The sequence below is a fragment of the Callorhinus ursinus genome, unplaced genomic scaffold (genome assembly GCF_003265705.2).
Source record: "Callorhinus ursinus isolate GAN/ISIS: 27379988/994484 unplaced genomic scaffold, GSC_fseal_2.0 scaffold9, whole genome shotgun sequence".
NCBI lineage: Eukaryota > Metazoa > Chordata > Mammalia > Carnivora > Otariidae > Callorhinus > Callorhinus ursinus.
Window position 1 is genome coordinate 449,275 of NW_027397071.1, and position 20,886 is coordinate 470,160.

The 20,886-nt window shown below is 40.1% G+C and overlaps 1 protein-coding gene across 2 annotated transcripts in view; it reads left to right on the forward strand.

Annotated features, from left to right (window-relative positions):
* NOTCH2 (notch receptor 2) overlaps positions 1 to 20,886 on the forward strand; it is a 166,271-nt gene that overhangs the window by 104,587 nt on the left and 40,798 nt on the right. The window contains exons 6-14 of one of the 2 annotated variants that reach the window (XM_025872548.2): positions 2,121 to 2,354; positions 3,672 to 3,827; positions 4,516 to 4,704; positions 5,629 to 5,742; positions 6,566 to 6,679; positions 8,330 to 8,563; positions 12,178 to 12,288; positions 18,255 to 18,447; positions 19,778 to 19,923. In XM_025872548.2, the coding sequence (XP_025728333.1) occupies positions 2,121 to 2,354; positions 3,672 to 3,827; positions 4,516 to 4,704; positions 5,629 to 5,742; positions 6,566 to 6,679; positions 8,330 to 8,563; positions 12,178 to 12,288; positions 18,255 to 18,447; positions 19,778 to 19,923 (1,491 nt within the window). Of the gene's footprint in view, positions 1 to 2,120; positions 2,355 to 3,671; positions 3,828 to 4,515; positions 4,705 to 5,628; positions 5,743 to 6,565; positions 6,680 to 8,329; positions 8,564 to 12,177; positions 12,289 to 14,101; positions 14,289 to 18,254; positions 18,448 to 19,777; positions 19,924 to 20,886 lie in introns of those variants that run through there. The other variant, XM_073896049.1, reaches the window with a different exon arrangement.

Here is a 20,886-nt window from a genome sequence, read left to right on the forward strand (position 1 = left end):
GACCTGCATTATATCCATAAATGGTCTTGTGTATCATCCTTCAGTTTGCTCTTTTTCAGGAAGATCAAACTGATCCTTTTTCCATCTTCTATTACATTGGGTCAGCTTTCTGCATCTTACTCCACAAATCCACATCTTTGAAGGTTGGGCGCCTCAGGCTATGCACAGTTTGCTCCAGTTTCATCATCTTGGTGTTGCCTTTCACCTCTACAGTTTACCAAGGCTTTTCATTGTCCTTCATCTCTTCTCTCTACCATGCTTGCCCTTATTTTATTTTTTAATTAAACTTTTTATTTTGAGGGACACCTGGGTGGCTCTGATTAAGCGTCTGCATTTGGCTTAGGTCATGATCTTGGGGTCCTGGGATCGAGTTCCGCATCAGGCTTCTTGCTCAGTGGGGAGCCTGCTTCTCCCTCTGCCTGCTGCTCCCCCTGCTTGTGCACTCTCTCTCCCTTTCTTTCTCTCTCTCCGACAAATAAATAAATAAAATCTTAAAAAAATAAATGAACTTTTTATCTTGAGATAATTGTAGAGTCACACACAGTTACAAGAATTAATACAGAGAGATACCCTATACCAAGTCTCCCCCAATGGTAACATTATCTTGCAAAACTATTATACAGTATCATAACCAGGATGTTAACATTGATACAGTCAGGATATACAACTACTGCCCTGACATTTTGACCCTTAAGTTCCTTCTCGTCATTCTCTTTCTTACTCATCTCATACACTCTTCTTCCCTCCATCTTCTCACTTGCATATTCATTGTCCAGTGATTTAACTGAATCAAGGATGCTACAAGCCTAATCTTCTTTTTGATAGGTTGGCTAAATTCTCATGTCAGAATTTCGAGGGACAACAATTTCCATTCTTCTTAAGTTATTTACCTGGAATAAATATCATTTGGATGGTTCATGGTAGCCTTAAGATTCATGTGAAGAAGCAAAGGAAACAGTCAACAAAACCAAAAGATAACAGACAGAATGGGAGAAGATATTTGCAAAGGACATATCAGATAAAGGGATAGTTTCCAAAATCTATAAAGAACTTATCAAACTCAACACCCAAAGAACAAATGACCCAATCAAGAAATGGGCAGAAGACATGAACAGACATTTCTGCAAAGAAGACATTCAAATGGCCAACAGACACATGAAAAGTGTTCAGCATCACTTGGCATCAGGGAAATACAAATCAAAACCTCAGTGAGATATCACCTCACACCAGTCAGAATGGTTAAAATTAACAAGTCAGGAAACGACAGATGTTGGCGAGGATGCGGAGAAGGGGGGGAGCCCTCCTACACTGTTGGTGGGAATGTAAGTTGGTGCAGCCACTCTGGAAAACATTATGGAGTTTCCTCAAAGAGTTGAAAATAGAGCTACCCTCTGACCCAACAATTGCACTACTGGGTATTTACCCCAAAGATAGAAATGTAGGGATCTGAAGGGGTATATGCACCCCAGTGTTTATAGCAGCAATGTCCACAATAGCCAAACTATGGAAAGAGCGTAGATGTCCATCAACAGATGAATGGATAAAGAAGATGTGGTATATATACACAATGGAATATTATGTAGCCATCAAAAAAATGAAATCTTGCAATCTGCAATGATGTGGATGGAACTAGAAGGTATTATGCTAAGCGAAATAAGTCAATCAGAGAAAGATAAGTATCATATGATCTCACTGATATGAGGAATTTGAGAAACAAGACAGAGGATCATAGGGGAAGGGAGGAAAAAATGAAACAAGATGAAATCAGAGAGGGAGACAAACCATAAGAGACTCTTAATCTCAGGAAACAAACAGGGTTGCTGGAGTGGTGGGGGGTGGGAGGGTTGGGGTGCCTGGATGATAGACATTGGGGAGGGTATGTGCTATGGTGAGCGCTGTGAATTGTGCAAGACTGATGAATCACAGACCTATACCCCTGAAACTAATAATACATTATATGTTAATAAAAAAAAATTCGTGTGAAGACCTGATCTGCTGGGAGATCTGCTCGCCTTAATTTCAGGCAGGTCACACGAGGGTGAAGAATGTATGGGAGTGGGTATGGTACTAATCCTTTGAGACTTAAGAACCCTAATCAAAGGCACTTTTTTCCCCCAAAGGACAGTTCTGCACAGAGGATGTGGACGAGTGTCTGCTGCAACCTAATGCTTGTCAGAATGGGGGCACCTGTACCAACCGCAATGGGGGCTATGGCTGTGTATGTGTTAATGGCTGGAGTGGAGATGACTGCAGTGAGAACATTGATGACTGTGCCTTCGCCTCCTGCACTCCGGGCTCCACCTGCATTGACCGTGTGGCCTCCTTCTCTTGCATGTGCCCAGAAGGAAAGGCAGGTAAGGCCAGCAGGACAGAACGGGAGTTCAGGGAAGGGGCCAGAGAGCATTCAGGATCTCTTTCATTCCCCGAGTTGTGTCCTTTTAATTAGCATCTGTAGGAACATGTTACTCAAGACTGTTCTTCTGGAAATATAATTGCTAGCCAAAGTACTATGAAATTAGTCTTCTTCTTTAGGACTTTTGACTCTCATCTCAAGTCTGCATACCTCAGTTTTTCATCCCCCCCCAAATGAAAGTAACTATTGCCTTGGGAGCATCTCTTGACCTCCTTAAGGTCTTAGGCACCTCGGAAATTAAGATTAATTTCTCGGAAATTAAGACAAAATTAATAATAAATGGATTTAGAGACTTCATTTTGAGAGGAAACCTTGTACTCAGAAGGAGTCAGGAGGAGAGAAGCATTTGAATGCATTCCAGCTCTGTGTCTATGGAAATATTCCTCTAAGGGAGGAATTTTACTAACTGCAAAGTTACCATTGCTCTACCCTCTCAAGTTAACAGCTCCCAGTCCTAGTAGAGAGCGGTGAAGGGAGGAACATGACAGAAGAAGATAGTTTAACTCAGAGAACTTTGTGCCCAGCACTTTTGAAGTGTTCTTATATCTGTGCCTTTCCAAAAGCCCCACCTCCAGCTTTGTAGAAGAAGCCTTAGTTACCTGTTCTTAAGCTAATTGCAGACTGGAAAATCCGGTTCCCATGTGAACTACACAGAACATGAGGCCTCATAATACCTTCAGAGTCCTGAGGGTACTTGAGCCAGGAATGTCGACCGCTATTAAAAAGGCCGCCCTGGTATAGGCTGATGATGTTCAGCTGTTTTTTTCCTTCTGAGGCTAGCGAAATACTGGTGGCCCTGATCATCAGGTAGCATAATTTGGGGAAAGTAAGTTGCTAAATAAAATATGAGGTGCATGTAATATTTGGAATATATAGTAAAAAATTATTTGTTATTTATTTGAAATTCAAATTGAACTGGGCATCCTCTATTTTTATTTGCTAAATCTGGCAGCACTATCAGAAGGATATCTTCATTGTCTAACCATCTCACTTTATGGCCTGTAGATGACTCTACCCTTGAGGAGAGGTCTAGCAGAGGGCTCAGGGTCAGCGCACCAGGATTGTCTGCAGCTCTTTGCTTGCTGTTAGCTGCAGCATGTCCCGAAGGTAGGATTAGGTAAAGGGGAAGTTGCCTCTAAATCTCCATATTGGATTTTGGTAAGGTGACCATAAGGTTTTCCCTCCTCCATGACAGAGAAAACTCTTCTTCAAGTAAGAGACGCTTTCTCTTTATTCTCCTTGCCCCACCCTGTGACAGGTCTCTTATGTCATCTGGATGATGCATGCATCAGCAATCCTTGCCACAAGGGGGCACTGTGTGATACCAACCCCCTGAATGGGCAGTATATTTGCACCTGCCCCCAAGGCTACAAAGGGGCTGACTGTACAGAAGATGTGGATGAGTGTGCCATGGGTGAGTACGTGGAACCTTTCCTGTTCCTCATGGTGTCTGTTGAGTTCAGCAAGCATTCAGAAGCAAAACCTCAGATCTCTTCTGTTACCTGCCCACTCTTTACAACCTTTCAGTGTAAAGATATATTCTGTTCTGACAATTGAATATATAGGAGGTCTGTACCTGATTCTTTTATTTATTTATTTATTTATTTATTTATTTAATTTTTTAAAAAGATTTTATTTATTTATTTGACAGAGAGAGAGAGACAGCGAGAGAGGGAACACAAGCAGGGGGAGTGGGAGAGGGAGAAGCAGGCTCCCCACCGAGCAAGGAGCCTGATGCGGGGCTCGGTCCCAGGACCCTGGGATCATAACCTGAGCCGAAGGCAGACGCTTAACGACTGAGCCACCCAAGCACCCCCTGTACCTGATTCTTAATAGAAAGCCCTACTTTAGTGATAGTTTGGGCAAAAGAAGAGCAGAGAATCACAAGAGTTTAGATTGCCCTAGTCTGTCTTTCCTTTCCTTTCCCTTTCCTTTCATTTCTTTCCTTGTTTTTTTTTTAAGGAAGAAAATAGGAAGTTGAGAACCAGATTATTAAAGGCCTGGCCCTAATGCTGTAACAATCAGACCTATTTCTGTAATCCACATTTGTGGAAACTCCATCAAAGTACTTTGATCCCAGTAATTGGTGTTTTATTTTCCAGCTAATAGCAATCCTTGTGAGCACGCAGGAAAATGTGTGAACACGGATGGTGCCTTCCACTGTGAATGTCTAAAGGGCTATGCAGGGCCTCGTTGTGAGATGGACATCAATGAGTGCCATTCCGACCCCTGCCAGAATGATGCGACCTGTCTGGATAAGATTGGAGGCTTCACGTGTCTATGCATGCCAGGTACATGGGCCCACCAGTGTGTGGGGTCTAGACTAAAGGCACTGCCCCGCACTTTTCAGTATAGGGTGGCAATTCCATTAGCTCTGTCAGCATTTAATTCCCAGCCAAGGGGACCTTTAAGGAGTAATGCAGTGCTAGAATTCTTAGAGCTGTGGAGATCAAATTAAACAAGTCCATATGTCAACATCAGTTACATGTAAGAGAAAAATTCAGAAGTGATTGTTTTTATGCAAGTATTATTTGATTTAACACAGGATTTACAATAAGAATCCTTTAAATAGCAAACTTTTCTGATCTCTTGATATATTATAAATATCATACTGTTCCATTTATAGCAGTTATTTTACCCATAATTATATAGGAACTTGCCATTTGTCCATAGTGATGTGCATACAATTAGTTGTATTCTGGAGTTCTTCTGCAGAAACCATTTCTTGAATCCTTAGAGAGCTCAGGTAAATCTAGGATAAAATGACACAGGACAGTGGCTGCTTTGCCAGATTAAGGCTGCTAGCCGCTGTAGCATTGGGAGGCCCTCCTGACCTTGACTTGTACCCTGAGAGCAACAGCATCTCCAACTCAGCTGGTCTTTGGGAACATCAACTAGGGCCTGGTGCTGCTCTGAAAGTGAAGCAGGGACTGGTCAGAGACGTGAGGCGGTCTTTGCTGTGGCATGCTGTGTTTTGCTAGTGTCTTTGGAGGTAACCCCTTCTCCCCCTTCACTGTGACATGGATATCTTGTAGTGTTCTCCTCTCTCACTGATACTTGCAGTGACTATTTCCCATCATGGCAGAGTCCCCTTTGACTTCTGCAGAAATGTTCATGCTCATAGAGGATATAGTCATCTCTGCAGATTTGTGCTTTCTTGGCTAGAGTATGCCTTTCTCTCTTTCTAAGCCACTTGTGTGGTCCAATTTGTTCAGGTTTCAAAGGTGTGCATTGTGAATTGGAGATAAACGAATGTCAGAGCAACCCTTGTGTGAACAATGGTCAGTGTGTGGATAAAGTCAATCGCTTCCAGTGTCTGTGTCCGCCTGGTAAGTGCCCACCACCTGCCCCTGTTTTCTTTGAAAGCACAAAGCTGCCTGACCACAGGGAAGGGAGGAGGAGAGAATGTGTGTGGGCTGTACATGAGGAAGTCATTAAAGTGAGCACTTCAGCATAGGAGTATGTGCAGAAATGGGGAGTTTGTTTCAGCTAGTGGATCATCCAAATCCTTTGTGGCCAGAAGTCCAAGTCTATTCTGAATGGCCCATGACCTCTCTGTCTGTGTGTGTATTTCAGAAAGGTCATACCTCACAGAAGCCTTAGTTGTAGGCTATTCAGGGTTTCTCCCCCCCCCGCCATGGGTCATATTCTTGAAGCCCCTCTGTGAGATTTTTATTTTTAGATATTTCACCCTGGGTCCAGAAACAAGCAGCACAAGTCAGTTTTTTCCAAAGAACACTGTCTGTCTCTTTCTGCTCCCCAAAGCTCTTCTTGAAGACATGCCAGATTTTCTGCCACAGACAATAGCCTCTCCAGTTGTTTCTTCAGAGAGGTTCCAGTTCCTCTGAAGCTGTACTCACTTGTTTGAGGGCTCCATGTATAACCATTTAGTCCCTACTTCAACTAGAAGTGAAATCTGTACTGGGAAGACACAGAGGTGGAGATATACCCAGTTGCCTCTGATGCCCTGAGCTTATCCTAGTTACCTGTTGGGAAGAATAATTTTATGTTTGCTGAGCCATTGGTTTAAGCCCTGCTGCTAACTTAACCCAACCCTCCGTGGACATCCTTCTCATAGGATATCATAGGTAGACCTTAGATAGACAGACATAGGATAGTGCTTTGACTGTGTCATCACTCTGTCCTTTTAAGGTTTCACTGGGCCAGTTTGCCAGATTGATATTGATGACTGTTCCAGTACTCCATGTCTGAATGGGGCAAAGTGTATTGATCACCCAAATGGCTATGAATGCCAGTGTGCCACAGGTAAGATTGTCCTCACTTTTTATCCCCCTGGTAGGTCCATTTGAACAAAATAGGAGACTATCCTACCAAGCCAGTCCACTAATGGGCTGCTCTGTGTTTAGAGAGAGCTGCTTCTAGCATTTTTTTGCTGCTCTCACTGTTTCCTTCTACAACACCTGCCTCCTTCTCCACCACAATAGTGGCCTGGCTTGGACATTTCCATTTGGTGTCCATGTCTTTCTGGGACAGATTTTGGCAGCAGTGAATTTCCAGCTGGCTTGACTTACTCCTTTGGGAAAGGGAAGAATTCCAGCTGAAAGCTATTTTTCACTGGGGCTTCTCAGCAGGAGGCCTGTCTCTGTGTTTCTTGGGGCAAGTGCTTGAACAAAGGCCCAGAAATCTAAGGGCCATTGTGTGAAAGTGCAGAGGTTTTCTGCATAAAAGACTGCTCAGACCCTGAGAGTCAGGTGTGTATCTGAACAGGCGAGAGAGCTCTGTTTGGGAAAGTTTAAGTCCTCTTTCCTGACTTCTGCTACTACAGTGACAAAGAATCTGTTTACGAATAGTCTACATTTCTGATCTGTGGCCACATTCTCATTTGGGAGTGGATTTGAATAAGCCAAACGTTCCTTGTTACACATTTGCTTCTGCACAGACCAGTATTATAGAGAAAGACTAGAAATAATTAGAAAAAATGATTTCCCAATTTATTTTTTATATGACCACTTAAGGCAGAAAGAAGTTATGGATATAATTCAAGACTTTTTTCTGGTTTTAGAAGATGGATTTTTTAAAGGATTTTAAACATCATGTGCATGATTTCTATCTGATGACAGAAAAGGGAACTAAGTCACAAAAATAAACACAGAGAGTGAGTGTTTTGGTAGTACTGGAACATTAACATTTACTGGGCCTCGTTAGATTAGGTCCTGTCAGATGAACCACTTGACTGCTTTCTCTTTTCATGAACTGTTGTCCTTGGCCGGAGAAGTTCCAGGTTTTGTCATCCTCTGGCCAGATTATCCTCGTAGAGAATAACCTTCACTGGAGAGAGTTTAAAAACCTTGAATTCACGTTTAAAAGGGAAGAGAGCCCCTCTTCCTTTAAAATCCTTTAAAAGAATGGATTGAATGAAGGAGGCTTTATCCCTTTTTGTTTTAAATGCTCATACATTTTCATTTTCTTTAACAGGTATTTATTAAAAACTTAGTATATAAGCATAGTACTCAGGGAGGGATCGAGAGGGATAAAGAAAAGTTCTCTGTCCTCTTAAGGTCAGAATTGGGGAGATAAGGTACATGTAACCATTAATACAGTATCTGTATGTTGGTTTTGGGAAGAAAGGAATATAAAGGTAAAGATATAATGGAAAAATATCGAGGGCTATTTCCCACTGAAGCCCAGTATGAAATGAAGATGCAGTTAAAGTATCTCTGTAGTGAAACCATTGATCATCATTTGAATTCTACAAATTTTATTTGAAAAACTTTAAGCACAACTCTAGGCTTACCTTATACATCAGGCAAATAGTTGGCTTCAGCTGCTCATTGTCTACAGCATGAACTGTTTGAGACGTGAGGTCTGTAGAATAAGTGGATGTGGCCACACCTACGTTCAGGTGTGGAGTGTCTGACTGGGTTTTAAGGCCTTCTTGGTAAAATTCCTTCCCAGGATTCACTGGTGTGTTGTGTGAGGAGAACATCGACAACTGTGACCCTGATCCTTGTCACCATGGCCAGTGTCAGGATGGGATTGATTCCTACACCTGCATCTGCAACCCAGGGTACATGGGTGCCATCTGCAGTGACCAGATAGATGAGTGTTACAGCAGCCCCTGCCTGAATGACGGTCGCTGCATCGACCTGGTGAACGGCTACCAGTGTAATTGTCAGCCCGGCACGTCAGGTAAACCGCTCTGCCTGTGTCTCCTCTGGGCTTTCACCGCCCACCCCAACAGTTTACACACTTGTCTCAGGCTGTCATGGCATATGCTCCGATGGAAAAATAATCCTGATTCTGAGATGCTCAGCCAAAGCTACAGCCAGAAACATCTCAGAGGCAGATATCTCTGGCCACCAGAGAAATTAGAGGCAATAGCTTTGCAAAACTGATGATTTTAGGTGTGTGTTTTTCATTAAAAGGAGACACATCACTTCAAAAAATTGAAATTATTATTTAAAATTGGAATCCCTGTTGGCTTTATGGCTTGATTTAATTATTGTTTTTTCTTTAGCCTCCGCCACGCTCAGCTTAATGAAGCTGGCCCTGTCCCTTCTCCCTCCCTCCTGTCCTTCCAGTTGTGCTTTTCTCTGTTTCAGAGTCCAGTGTCTTTAATGTCTCTGGTGGGCCTTGGGCATTTGGGGGATTCTCAGGGAGAGGGGAGACTTTGCAGCACCTCCCAGTCCTTGTAAATGAGAATGCAGAGCCACCACTTCCCTCCCCAAGTTCATTGCTGTTTCCCTACTCTGGTTGAGTGACTGCTTGTTAGGTGGGAGGGCATGCTGCTCCTTGCTGGGGGAATGTTCAATCATTTTCTCAGGCAGCAGCATTTCACAGGTTTCACTGGAGTCTGTTTTACTTATTCGAGGAATAATTATGGTCACAACTGTGGTTAATGGACAGAGAAGTACTATGTCTCAGATCAAAGAAAATGTATTAGTGGAAGATTAACTAGTGTGTGCCTTTGCTAGAAGGGAACCTGCCAATACAAGGGAGTGATTTATTGAGAACTCATTCTTGATTTAAGGAAAATGGCCTATGTAGGGGGCAAAGGTGGGGGAGGTGGTTAACTGCCCTCATTTTATTTTGTTATTTCCAAATCCATTTCTTCAAACTTGTCAAAGGCCCTGGTCTTCATCCAGGACCTCGTACATGCCAAGTTTGAAAACAAAGTCCTTTTTGAGTTGCTCAAGCATACGAAAAACATCCCATGCCTTCACAGTTGAAAATGCCTTCCCCCTCCCCACATTTAGATAACTCACTAAAAGGGCTGAATAGATCTTTGTGAAACCTTCCAAAAGCAATTTGCTTCCGGGCTGGTCCCCAGACATGAGAAATTGCAGTACGAAAAGAAATTTGAGAGATTTACAAGCAATTGAAAGGATGCCTTTAGAATGGTGGGGCTGTTTTAGGCTTTGCTATCATCCCCATTATAACAAATGTACTGGAAACCTGGGTGAGTGGTGGGTTGGCAAGCACTTTGTTTTCTCTGGGATTATATCATTATGCCAGGATGTATCAGGTGTATTCCCTGGGGAGGACAGAGGAGGCAAGGTGTAAGTAGCTGTCACTGAGAAATGCAAGAAGTAAATATGAGTGGTGTGCAGGCAGCATAGAATGAAGGCCCAGAATCTCTCAGAAAACTGCCAAATCCCTTCCTGTGGCTGTTGTGAGAATTAAAGCAAAGAGATGCAGGCATCATGAAAAAGTCTTGGTCTGTAATGGGTGGAGAAAGCCCTGACATGTACTAGGGGCCTGGATGAATGGGTCTATTTAATTAGTCATTATGAATAGACTCCTGAGTTCTAGAGGAAGAATCCTTGACCCATTCATAACATGGTCCTGAGTTGGTAGGTTGGGGTTTGGGGGAGTATAGACAGAAGGGATACTTTACAGTGTGCTGGCTATAATTGTGGTTTCTCACTTACTGGGTACTTAAAGCACCCAGTAAGCTTCTTTCACCCATGGCCTTATGATGGGAAACTGTTCTAAGTAAGTTTTTTTAAGGTTTTAAGTCACAGAAACCAACTTGACTAGTTTAAAGACTCTTTAGCAAACAAGCAAACAATAACAACAAAATAGACAAGGAATTTAGTGAAAGCACATAGAAGTATCTTACAGATTCCAAGTGAGAATTGATCAATAAGGCTTTGCAAAAATTAGCAGGAAGCAGAGCAATTTGTAGACAATGGGTCCCCCAGGTCATATTCCAGTGTTCCAGTGAGAAAATCTCCTTGTCCCATCTTAGGCAGGGTATCTGTTCCTGCTCAAATAAAATATAGCCTCCTGTGGCCTACCGTGGTCAATTTTTGGTAAATGGGGGTTATCAGCCAATGGCTAGACAATTCTCCTAAAAGTATGCACTTGTATACAAGGAATATGGGAACTCTTGCCTCATCTGTGGTAGTGAGGCAGCCTGACCTCATTAATAACAGTGAGCAGTATGGTGTGGCAAAGCGTGTAGAATCCAAAGTGCCTGGCTCACATCCTGGCTGTGCTGCCATCATTGAGCAAGTCTGTGATAAAGTGGGTGTAATGCAACTTGATGTGCCAGTTGAGTGAGGAGACTGAAGAAGAGTTATGTAAAGTGGAAGGCAAAGTGCTTGCACATAATAATGGCTCAGTAAGTTTTTAATGTAATTATTATTATTAAATATTAATACAAAGTATGAGTGAACCAAAGTTTTCGCATTTTTTCATGGAAATTTTGTTAGTTTATATCCTTTTTACCAGGCTTTATTTTTGGATTTTTTTAAACTACCAAGGCATTTTTCTATGAATGAGAAATAAAGCATCACTCAATTCATATTAAGTAAATGACAAAATATCATGAGTATTTTTATAAAATGATGGTAGAAATTATGATTGGTATATCCCTACTGTTTAGTTACCCATATCTAGAATTAAGCCTTTCATAATATAGCCAAACTCTACCATTCTTCAGGGGAATGGGCCAGAGGAGAGGCAGCACAGCCCCAGAGGAAGATGCCAGACCCTTTAAGATTTATCCTGAACTTATGCCCATAATAGTGACAGTTTCAAGCTCTGGCAGTGGATACAAGTTCCAAAATTCTGGTTTTCATGCAAAGGCTTAAATTTTATTTTTGGAACACAGTACTGCCAGTTGTTTTTCTTGAAATGACAGGTTTCCTTCTTTCACTTAATGTTTGCTAAATACTTAGGTCTGAATAGCCCTGATTCCTCTGTCAGTTGTTCTCTCATTTAAAATGGGATTCCATGAAAAAAGCATGTTCAGTTCAGAATTCAAACAGTCGAACAACTGCTTTTCCTGGAAGCAACTGTGTACTTTGGCATGCCACAGAATGCTTTATTTCCCATTTCATTACACAGAACAGTAGATATATATTCAAAGATCAAGATATAATAAAAATATAAAGGTAATTTTGACTTCTTCACCAAAGTCATTATTAAGTGAGACTGTCTTTTTGTTTGGTTTAAATTGTGAGTGCATGGAGGTTAAGAATATAATGACCACTAACTAGTACAATTTGGCACCACTACCTTGATTCCTGCTAACATGTCAACAATCCCATCCCCATTGCTTTTGCACCATGAATGCAGATGCCAACACACTGAAACAGGCAGATAGTGGCTTAGTATGATTCACAAAATAGTTTTGACCTCATAATCTCCCTGACAGGGACTGGAGGACTACACTTGGGAGATCTGATGCTTTACTGTATCCAGGGTTGGCTGGATACTCTTTAGATTTCTCAACACCTTGTATCACATGCTATTTTTGTGATAAAACTAGTTTCTTTTTGCTTTTATCTTTGCAGGTGTTAATTGTGAAATCAATTTTGATGACTGTGCAAGTAACCCTTGTGTCCACGGAATCTGTATGGATGGCATTAATCGTTACAGTTGTGTCTGCTCACCGGGATTCACAGGTAATACCCTTTTTGTCGGGGGGTCCCAGCCCTGTCACTTTGGGAAAGGGGCATCTAAAGAAAAATCACTTTTCAAATGTTGCCTATTTCTTTATCCCTTGGAAGGTTAGAAGTTTGTTTCTGTACTTCACTGGCCCAGTTTTCTACTTACAGGCCTTCCCTAAACTGTAACACGAAGGTTTTCATTAGTTAGGGTATTTAGACCTTGTGTTGTGGCTACCTGAAAAGCATTTCTAGTTATACCATGAGCTTCTGTCACTGTGCTTGAGTTATATAGCGTCCAATGCCACCTTTAATTTGCTACACTTAGGAATGAATGCCTTCATGAAAGTATAGCCAAGATAAAATTCTGTGAAAACACTAAATGCTTTTTTCTGAGTACTTCCTCTTGTGGGAGATTGTTGGATGAAGCCAGAACTTGGGAGGACCGAGCTAACTTGGCTAGCACAAGGGAGATCTTTTCTTACTAGAAGGAAGAAAGTAAATGGCTAAAATAAAATTGGTTATCATTATTATAAGTAGTTAGAACATTTACACACCCATGCTTGTGTGCACACACACAAACATAAATCTTCTCTTTTGTTGTTGATAAGATTGCCTTTATCTTTTACCCTCCTGATCAAAAAGTGGTAGGGGCTACTGAGAAATCTGAGGCACCTTACGGACACAGCTGTTTGTTAATGGCACCCTCAGAGGGCATATGTGATGCCTATCCTATTCTTTCTAGACAGTGCCACATGCAGGCAGGCACTTATGTAATAATGTTACCATTTAATAAATACCATGTGGTCATTTGCAACCAATGTGAGAAATTTCCCTCAGAGCTTTTTAAACCATGATATCAAAAGGCATTCAGGGCCAAGTGAAGCAAATGTCTGCCTCTCGCTTGCCGGGAAGTTACTTTCCTGTATATTTCACAATCCTTTCTCCTGCTTGGCATGATTTTGGATGCTAGGGAGTAATGTTCGTGGCCCACACAGGTCACTGAGATCTCTGCTCAGTGGAAGATCACTCAGAAGACGGGCATGATGAAAGCTGTCATACCTAGTGCCCAGCACTGCTGGTAGTAACCAGCTGCACTTTTGGGTCCTGAAACTTGTTACTCCAAGATTAAGTGACAGCCAATTAAATACACAAAAATTCCTGCTAGATAGGGTAATAGGTGCATTTTTGTTAAATAGGTAACAAGAGAATAGCTACCATTTATTAAGAGCTTATTTTGAGCTAGGTAGTAGGTGGCCTAATCTTGTTTAATTATTACAGCCATTATCATTCCTATGGTATTGATGGGAAATGCAGTTTAGAGAGGTTAAATAACATTACAGGTGCGCTGTGGCCAGGATTCCAGTCCACGTGGTCCTACTCTAGAGCCCATGCCCATTCTCACCTCACCAGACAGCCTAAGTGGGTGCCTGTTCTGGCTTCTTTTTAGATATGTGACCGTTAGACACTGGACCTTTTTTTTTTTTTTTTAATGCCAGTAAATCATATTCTCTCTCTTTTTAACATTTCAGCAAACCAAGGAGGTCAAGGAGGGGGAGGACATAGGCTAAAAATATTCTAAAATAAACCTAAGGTATAACATGAAATTACATAACTAAGAACTGGAATGTTTTGGTTACTGGGTGGTACTCTGTTCTTGGAACGATTTTCTATGTCTATTTTTTTCGTTGTTTTTTTTTTTTCATTTTTTGTTTTTTTAATCAGCTGCCGAAAATACCACAGACAACTCTGGTATTATATATATATGAGCTGTAAATGTGAGGTGTTTTATCCTTTCCTTTGTTTTATTTTAACACTACTACTTTTTCAGGCGCCTGGGTGGCTCAATTGGTTAAGCGACTGCCTTCGGCTCAGGTCATGATCCTGGAGTCCCCGGATCGAGTCCCGCATCGGACTCCCTGCTCAGCGGGGAGTCTGCTTCTCTCTCTGACCCTCTTCCCTCTCGTGTTCTCTGTCTCTCATTCTCTCTCTCTCAAATAAATAAATAAAATCTTTAAAAAAAAACACTACTACTTTTTCTTCTTTTTTTTTTTTTTTTACAATTTTCATGACAGCTTTGACAGATATAAATGAATTTTTCTTTTTAAGACTAAATTCTGTATTCTCCTCAGACCTCTTTATACTTAACTGATTGGGAAATGTAAGGAATCAAATGACACTTCTACAAGCTAGTTTTCAGTTTTACTAACTCCTTTTTCAGTTTCACCTTAATATCTATTATTTTGCTGACTTCTCATAACAGTCCATAACAGCAGATAGGTTGAATAAGAAACCAAAAGCATAGGCAACAAAAACTAAAATAAATAAGTGGGACTACTTAAACTAATGTGCTTCTGCACAGCAAGGAACAATAAGTTGAAAGGCAGCCTATAGGATGGGAGAAAATATTTGTAAACAATGTGTCTGAAAAGGGGTTAATAATATCCAAAATGGTATAAAGAGCTCATACAAGTCAATAGCAAAGAAGCAAATAATCTGATTTAAAAACAGGCAAAAAGCAAGAAAAAAAAGTTTTTTGGAACTATGTATGGTGATGGATGTTAACTAGACTTATGGTGATCATTTTGCAGTATAGACAAATATCAAAGCATTCTGTTCCACACCATAACTAATATGTTATGTGTCAATTATAGCTCAATTTTTAAAAAAACACATTAGGCAGAAGTAGCTAAACACAATTTTAGAAACTATTTTTGGATAATTCCCAATAATTTCCAGATAGAGGATACTAGAAGTATCCACTGTAATTTTCAGAGCTACATGATTTAACCACAGACTGATTGTATTTTTAAGCTGTAAATCATTATTTGTACTTAGAAATCCAGTATCATCTGAAACAGGTGAAGTTTTGAAAGCTTCACTATCTCCCAAACCCTGGTAGTTTTCAAAAAGCATTTGAAAGGCTAATCATGAGTAACAGATCTACCAAGGTAGCTAATCCTCATTATAATGTCATTATTAAACTATATAAAATCACCAAAGTACAATAAGAAAACATATGTATGAATTTTATAATCTCTTCTCTCTCTAAATCTCTTATAGTAGTTTCTAATCAGCAGTAGAGTGTATAATTTATAAATATAAATATATAAATTTATAATTTATAAATATTTAACATACAATTGCTTTTTGGTTCTTTGGCCCTTAGTTAACCTAATAATAGCATATCCCGAACAGGCACACTGCTAAGAAATCTTGCAATAATACTGAAATCAATTCATATTACTCAGCCATAAGAAATAATAAAATCTTGCTATTTGAGACAACATGGATGGACCTTTAGGTCTTTATGCTAAGCGAGATAAGTCAGAGAAAGACAAATACTGTATCATATCACTTGTATGTAGAATACAAAAATGCCAAATGCATAAAAGTAGAGTAGAATGGTGGCTAGCAGGGGCTGGGCTAATTGGGGAGATGTATTTAAGGGTACAGACTTGAAACTAGTAGATAAATAAGGTCTGGAGACCTATCACAGCACAGTGATTATAGTCAGCAATACTGTGTAATAAACTTCAGAGTTGCTAAGAGAGTAAGTCTTAATTGTTCTCACCACAAAAAAGAAATGATAAATATGTGACGTAATAGAGGTGTTAGCTTAAAGTGATAATCTGTTGCAATATATAAATGTATCAAATCAGTATGCCATATACCTTCTTTTTTTTAAAGATTTTACTTATTTGAGAGAGAGAGAGAACACGAGCCAGGGGGAGGGGCAGAGGGAGAGGGAGAGGGAGAAGCAGACTTCCCGCTGTGCAGGGGGCCCGATGTGGGGCTCGATCCCAGGACTCTGGGATCATGACCTGAGCCGAAGGCAGACATTTAACTGACTGAGCCACCCAGGCGCCCCCGTATGCCTTATACCTTAAACTTATATGGTGTTGTACATCAATTATGTCTCAAAATATTAATAAGACAAAACACAAAATGTAGATAAGGAAATTTTACTATTCCCATTTAACAAGTAAGAAACTGAGAGATAGAGCTTGATGTGTCCATGCAATGTATACAAATATATTTTGTATGTATTGAGTCACACAGCTGGGACTGTGAGTTCCCAGAAGGCAGAAACCCCCCTAATCATCTTTTTAACCAGTGTCTAAAACTGTGTCCAGCATGGAGAAACACTCAATAAATATTGCTGAGTGAATGACTAGAACTCACATATGGGACTTCTGACATCCAGTCCAGTCTCTCAAGTGGATTATATCATGCTTTTGTTTATTAAACACTAATTTGTTGAGTACCTACAAGGTGAGAAACATTGGTTAACTTCTCATTCTGTAGTTCCTGAGCCCAATAAGATTCATAGCCTTGTGCTGGGCATTTCTGATGCTGGGTGGAAAATCCTTAAAGGTGGGACCTTGATAGTGAAGCCGCTGTCAGTCCACCTGGTAGACTGCATAAGGAGGCATTTAACCCTCTCGATTAAAGATGACTTGAAAATTGATTCTGGGAAGAGTTTTTAAAGCAAATGAGGAAAACCTGGGAGGAGAGACTTATGAGAAAATGCTTCCTAAAAAGGACAGAAAAAGAAGGCTTTTTCCTCATTCTCCACCAGATAGCAGGCCAAGGATAGCTGTGCAGTTGAAGAGTTTGGGCTCCTGTCTTGGTGCCAGTGGCAAACATCTAAAAAAAAATCTGAGGCTGAGGCTAAGAAAATAGTATTTTAAAATAAGTTATTAATAAAACGCTTAAGAGAAAAACAGCAACCACTACCAGATTATGGGTCTTTACCACAAGAACCGCCAATAATGGTTTAGAGAGCAACGGAGAGTGAAAAAATGTTAGTACCCATACTTTAAAGGGGTGTGGATCTATTTTATTTGGAATTTCCTGTTCTAAATGCAGGGTTACTCTTTCTTAAATAAAAATGCATGTTTTTATCTGAATCAGAAAATTGTATTCTTTGAAACTTATAAATTCCTTCACAGCAGTTGCTTGTTGCCACTCATTTACAGAATTATGGGTTATTTTAAAATTTTATATCATTTTGGAATATATAGTTAAATCTCAATTATTCAGATTTAACAAAGCAAAACTCTTATTTAAGTGGCACACTTTATTCAGCTTAAAGCAACAAATGTCGAGGTTAGAGCTGACATCTTTTCAAAGTACAGCCTTGCATAGGTTTTAGAGGAAGAATATTATTCACTTAATTTCATATATTCTTAATAATTGTCTACATCAAAGTCTTCCAAAATGTAATATTTGAACCATCTGCATTATTTAAAATATGGTTTGCTGGACTCTACCCATCACAATCTATGGTGATAGGGCTTAAGAATCTCCATTTAAAACAAGTATTTTAAGTGAGTCTTTTTGCACATTAAAGTTTGAGAACCACTGGTCTAGATTAAGAGACCCTGTATTATTTTCTCAGTTATCCAAAGACAATAAAATCATGTTTAGAATACCCTTCTTTCTGAGGCAGAAAACGGATTAATACAACTCTAAGAATGAAAGCAAAATGGCTTTCTTTTTACCAATATAATCATTAAATTAATAGTTTATTTACGAAGTATTCCGGGTAATTGAGATATACCTTATGTAGAAATGTAAGAGGTTGACTAATCAAAAAAATTAGTTTGCAGTGAACCAGCTGAAAACAGTGATAAAAGCTTCTTCGAGAGTATTCACAACAGCAGAAGAGGGACAGCCAACTTTGGTAACATTTTTGAAGTTTCCCTATTTCTAAGATGGAGTAAAGAAGAAATATATATTGAAACACTGCAGTGCTGTTCCAGCATTTTGTTAACTTGGCTGCGTTATCGAAAGACTGACTATGCTGTTTGCTACTTCCTCGCATGGTGCTAAGTGCTCTTAGGTGTTTATTATTTAAATCCTGCGTTTGGTGCCCAAAGCATCTTATAAGATGGAAGGTGTCAACACAGTATCTCTCATAGTTCTGTGTCTCTTTCCTAAGCATTTTGGATTTGACAAAAACTTTCCCTTCTCTACAGGGCAGAGATGTAACATTGACATTGATGAGTGTGCTTCCAATCCCTGTCGCAAGGGTGCAACGTGCATCAACGATGTGAATGGCTTCCGCTGTCTGTGCCCCGAGGGTCCCCATCACCCCAGCTGCTACTCACAGGTGAACGAGTGCCTGAGCAGTCCCTGCATCCACGGAAACTGTACCGGGGGCCTCAGTGGGTGAGTAGCTGCTATGTATGAATATTCCTTCTTGACTTGTAGCAAGCCAGTTGAGTTTCAGTACAGGCCGTGCCCTGTGGAAGTCATTCAGGGGCTTGAGCTGAGACTGGTTACAGATTTTGGTAGTCTCCTTCAGTCTTCCAAACCACCACTTCTGCTCTACCTTCCATGACTGAATAGGTAGAAAATAGGGGGGTAGCAGCTCATGGGAGAAGTCCAGGATTATTTTGTGAGTCTTTGGCAATTGTGCTTTTAGAAATTATTGCAAGATTGAGTTTTGACAAAGGTTCTATTTGATCTTTCCCTCTGCTTAAAAAAGCTCAATTCTGTTCTATCATGGTACTAGTGTGTGCCACTGAAGTGGAGTTGGTCTCAGCTAACTTTAGACATGGCCCTGATAAAACATTCATGGTTTGTAAGCCCCTGAGAGTTGTGTGATGTGTTGATAGTACTTTTCTAGAAACTCAGAGTGTGATGTTAGGTCAGACAAAATAGTCCTATACTCTTGGTGTGCTTGCGAGAAGGTAGGGCTGTAGGCATTGCCATTTGCCATACTTACAACAAGTGAAAGAATGAAGAGTGTATTTAGGGGTGAAGAGAAATCAAGTAATTTTTCCAAATGAATTACCTCGATATTCCCGTTTCAGAGTATGGCATCCTGCAAAGCATCCCAACCCATCTACCTTTTTCCTAAGGATCTCCAGACGAGAGCTTTTATTTCCTGATACCATACTCCTAAGTGTTAATGATGTTCAAATTGTGAACAATGTACATGTATTTCAGACACCTTCATTCTTGTTCCTTTTCCTGCTCAGTTTACTCTACATGCTTTCTGGGGCAGGGTTTTAGGAGAGAACAAAGTATGTCTTGTAAGTCAGACATCCCAGGAGTTCTTAGAGTGGCCTAGAGTCTCTGATACGAACATATTTCTTGGGTATCTGTTTTGCATCAGAAGCAAATGATCCTAAGGTTTGCTTCACTTTAGTTTTATGTATAATAGAAGGCAGATTTAATGTCCCTTTCAGATTGGCCCAATATGTTTACCAACCACTGGTTACATATGAAAGCTCACATATAATTAATTAAGTTCTCTAGCATCTTGGTGAGCTGGGAAGCACCAGTAAAATCGGTTTACTGAGTACTCCAGACGGGACCACACAGTTCACATTGTGTCCACAGCGATCCAAGTATAGATTCCTAGAAGAGTAGAAATGAGATTAGCTTATCCATGAGCTCCTCTGTCCCTCATTTCTTCACCAAATCCTATATTTCACCTAAGACTCAATTGTATATTCATTCCCCCACAGTAAAGAATGCTATATCCTTTCAGGTACAAGTGCCTCTGTGATGCAGGCTGGGTTGGCATCAACTGTGAAGTGGACAAAAATGAATGTCTTTCTAACCCATGCCAGAATGGAGGAACTTGTGACAATCTGGTGAATGGATACAGGTGTACTTGCAAGAAGGGCTTTAAAGGTGAAAACAAAAGTGCATATTTCTATCTCCCTTTATGCCTTTTTCTTATTGCATGTTCTTTGACTTCTTCTTTTCTCTTCCTTTGTTCCTATTCACTCTTATAGCAAACATAATTTGAGAACTTAATATTTATAAGAATTTAATATTTTTACACTTGGGGAATAAAAACATAAAGAGATATAGATTCTATTAGCAGAGAGGTGAGCTATGGAACTATTTAAGGTGAGCACATAGGATGCTATAGGATGGGAGAAAATATTTGTAAACAATGTGTTTGAAAAGGGGTTAATAATATCCAGAATGGTATAAAGAGCTCATACAAGTCAATAGCAAAGAAGCAAATAATCCAATTTAAAAACAGGCAAACCACTTACACAACTCTGGACAGGTGTTCTAATTGTAAGGTCCCTGGTGGTGGTTTGATTCTACAGTAATTCAAAAGAGATTTTGGGGAGTAGAATGAGAATATTGTCTTACTGTAATTATGATAGCAATCATGCCATGGAAGAATCCATGTGTTCCAAACCCTTCCAACAAATTATCTTACACATTGAGATAACCTAAATATATAGTCTACCTATGGCCTTCTGGAAAAATGTATTATAGTGGGTGTTGTGTAAATCATTTTTTAGTTGCCATTGTTGTATTTCCACCACCCAAGTTTTCCCTTAGAAACTCAAGAGTGAAATCTGTGGGTAAATCATTTATTTTGCACTCCTCTATCCACTTAGTCATTGATTTCCCCACTCAAAAATTGTGCCAGGCTACCATGATACATCAGTATGTTTCAGTGTCAATTTATTTGATTATTTGAAAGTTTTCTGAGATTATACTTTAGTCATTAATTTTCTGATATATTACATTTGCAAAGAAATTTAAAAGTGCTTTTATTTCTTTGTCTCATTGAGACTTGCTGATCAATGAACAAAATAAAAATCAAAATGTAAAATCCAAAAGTGTATG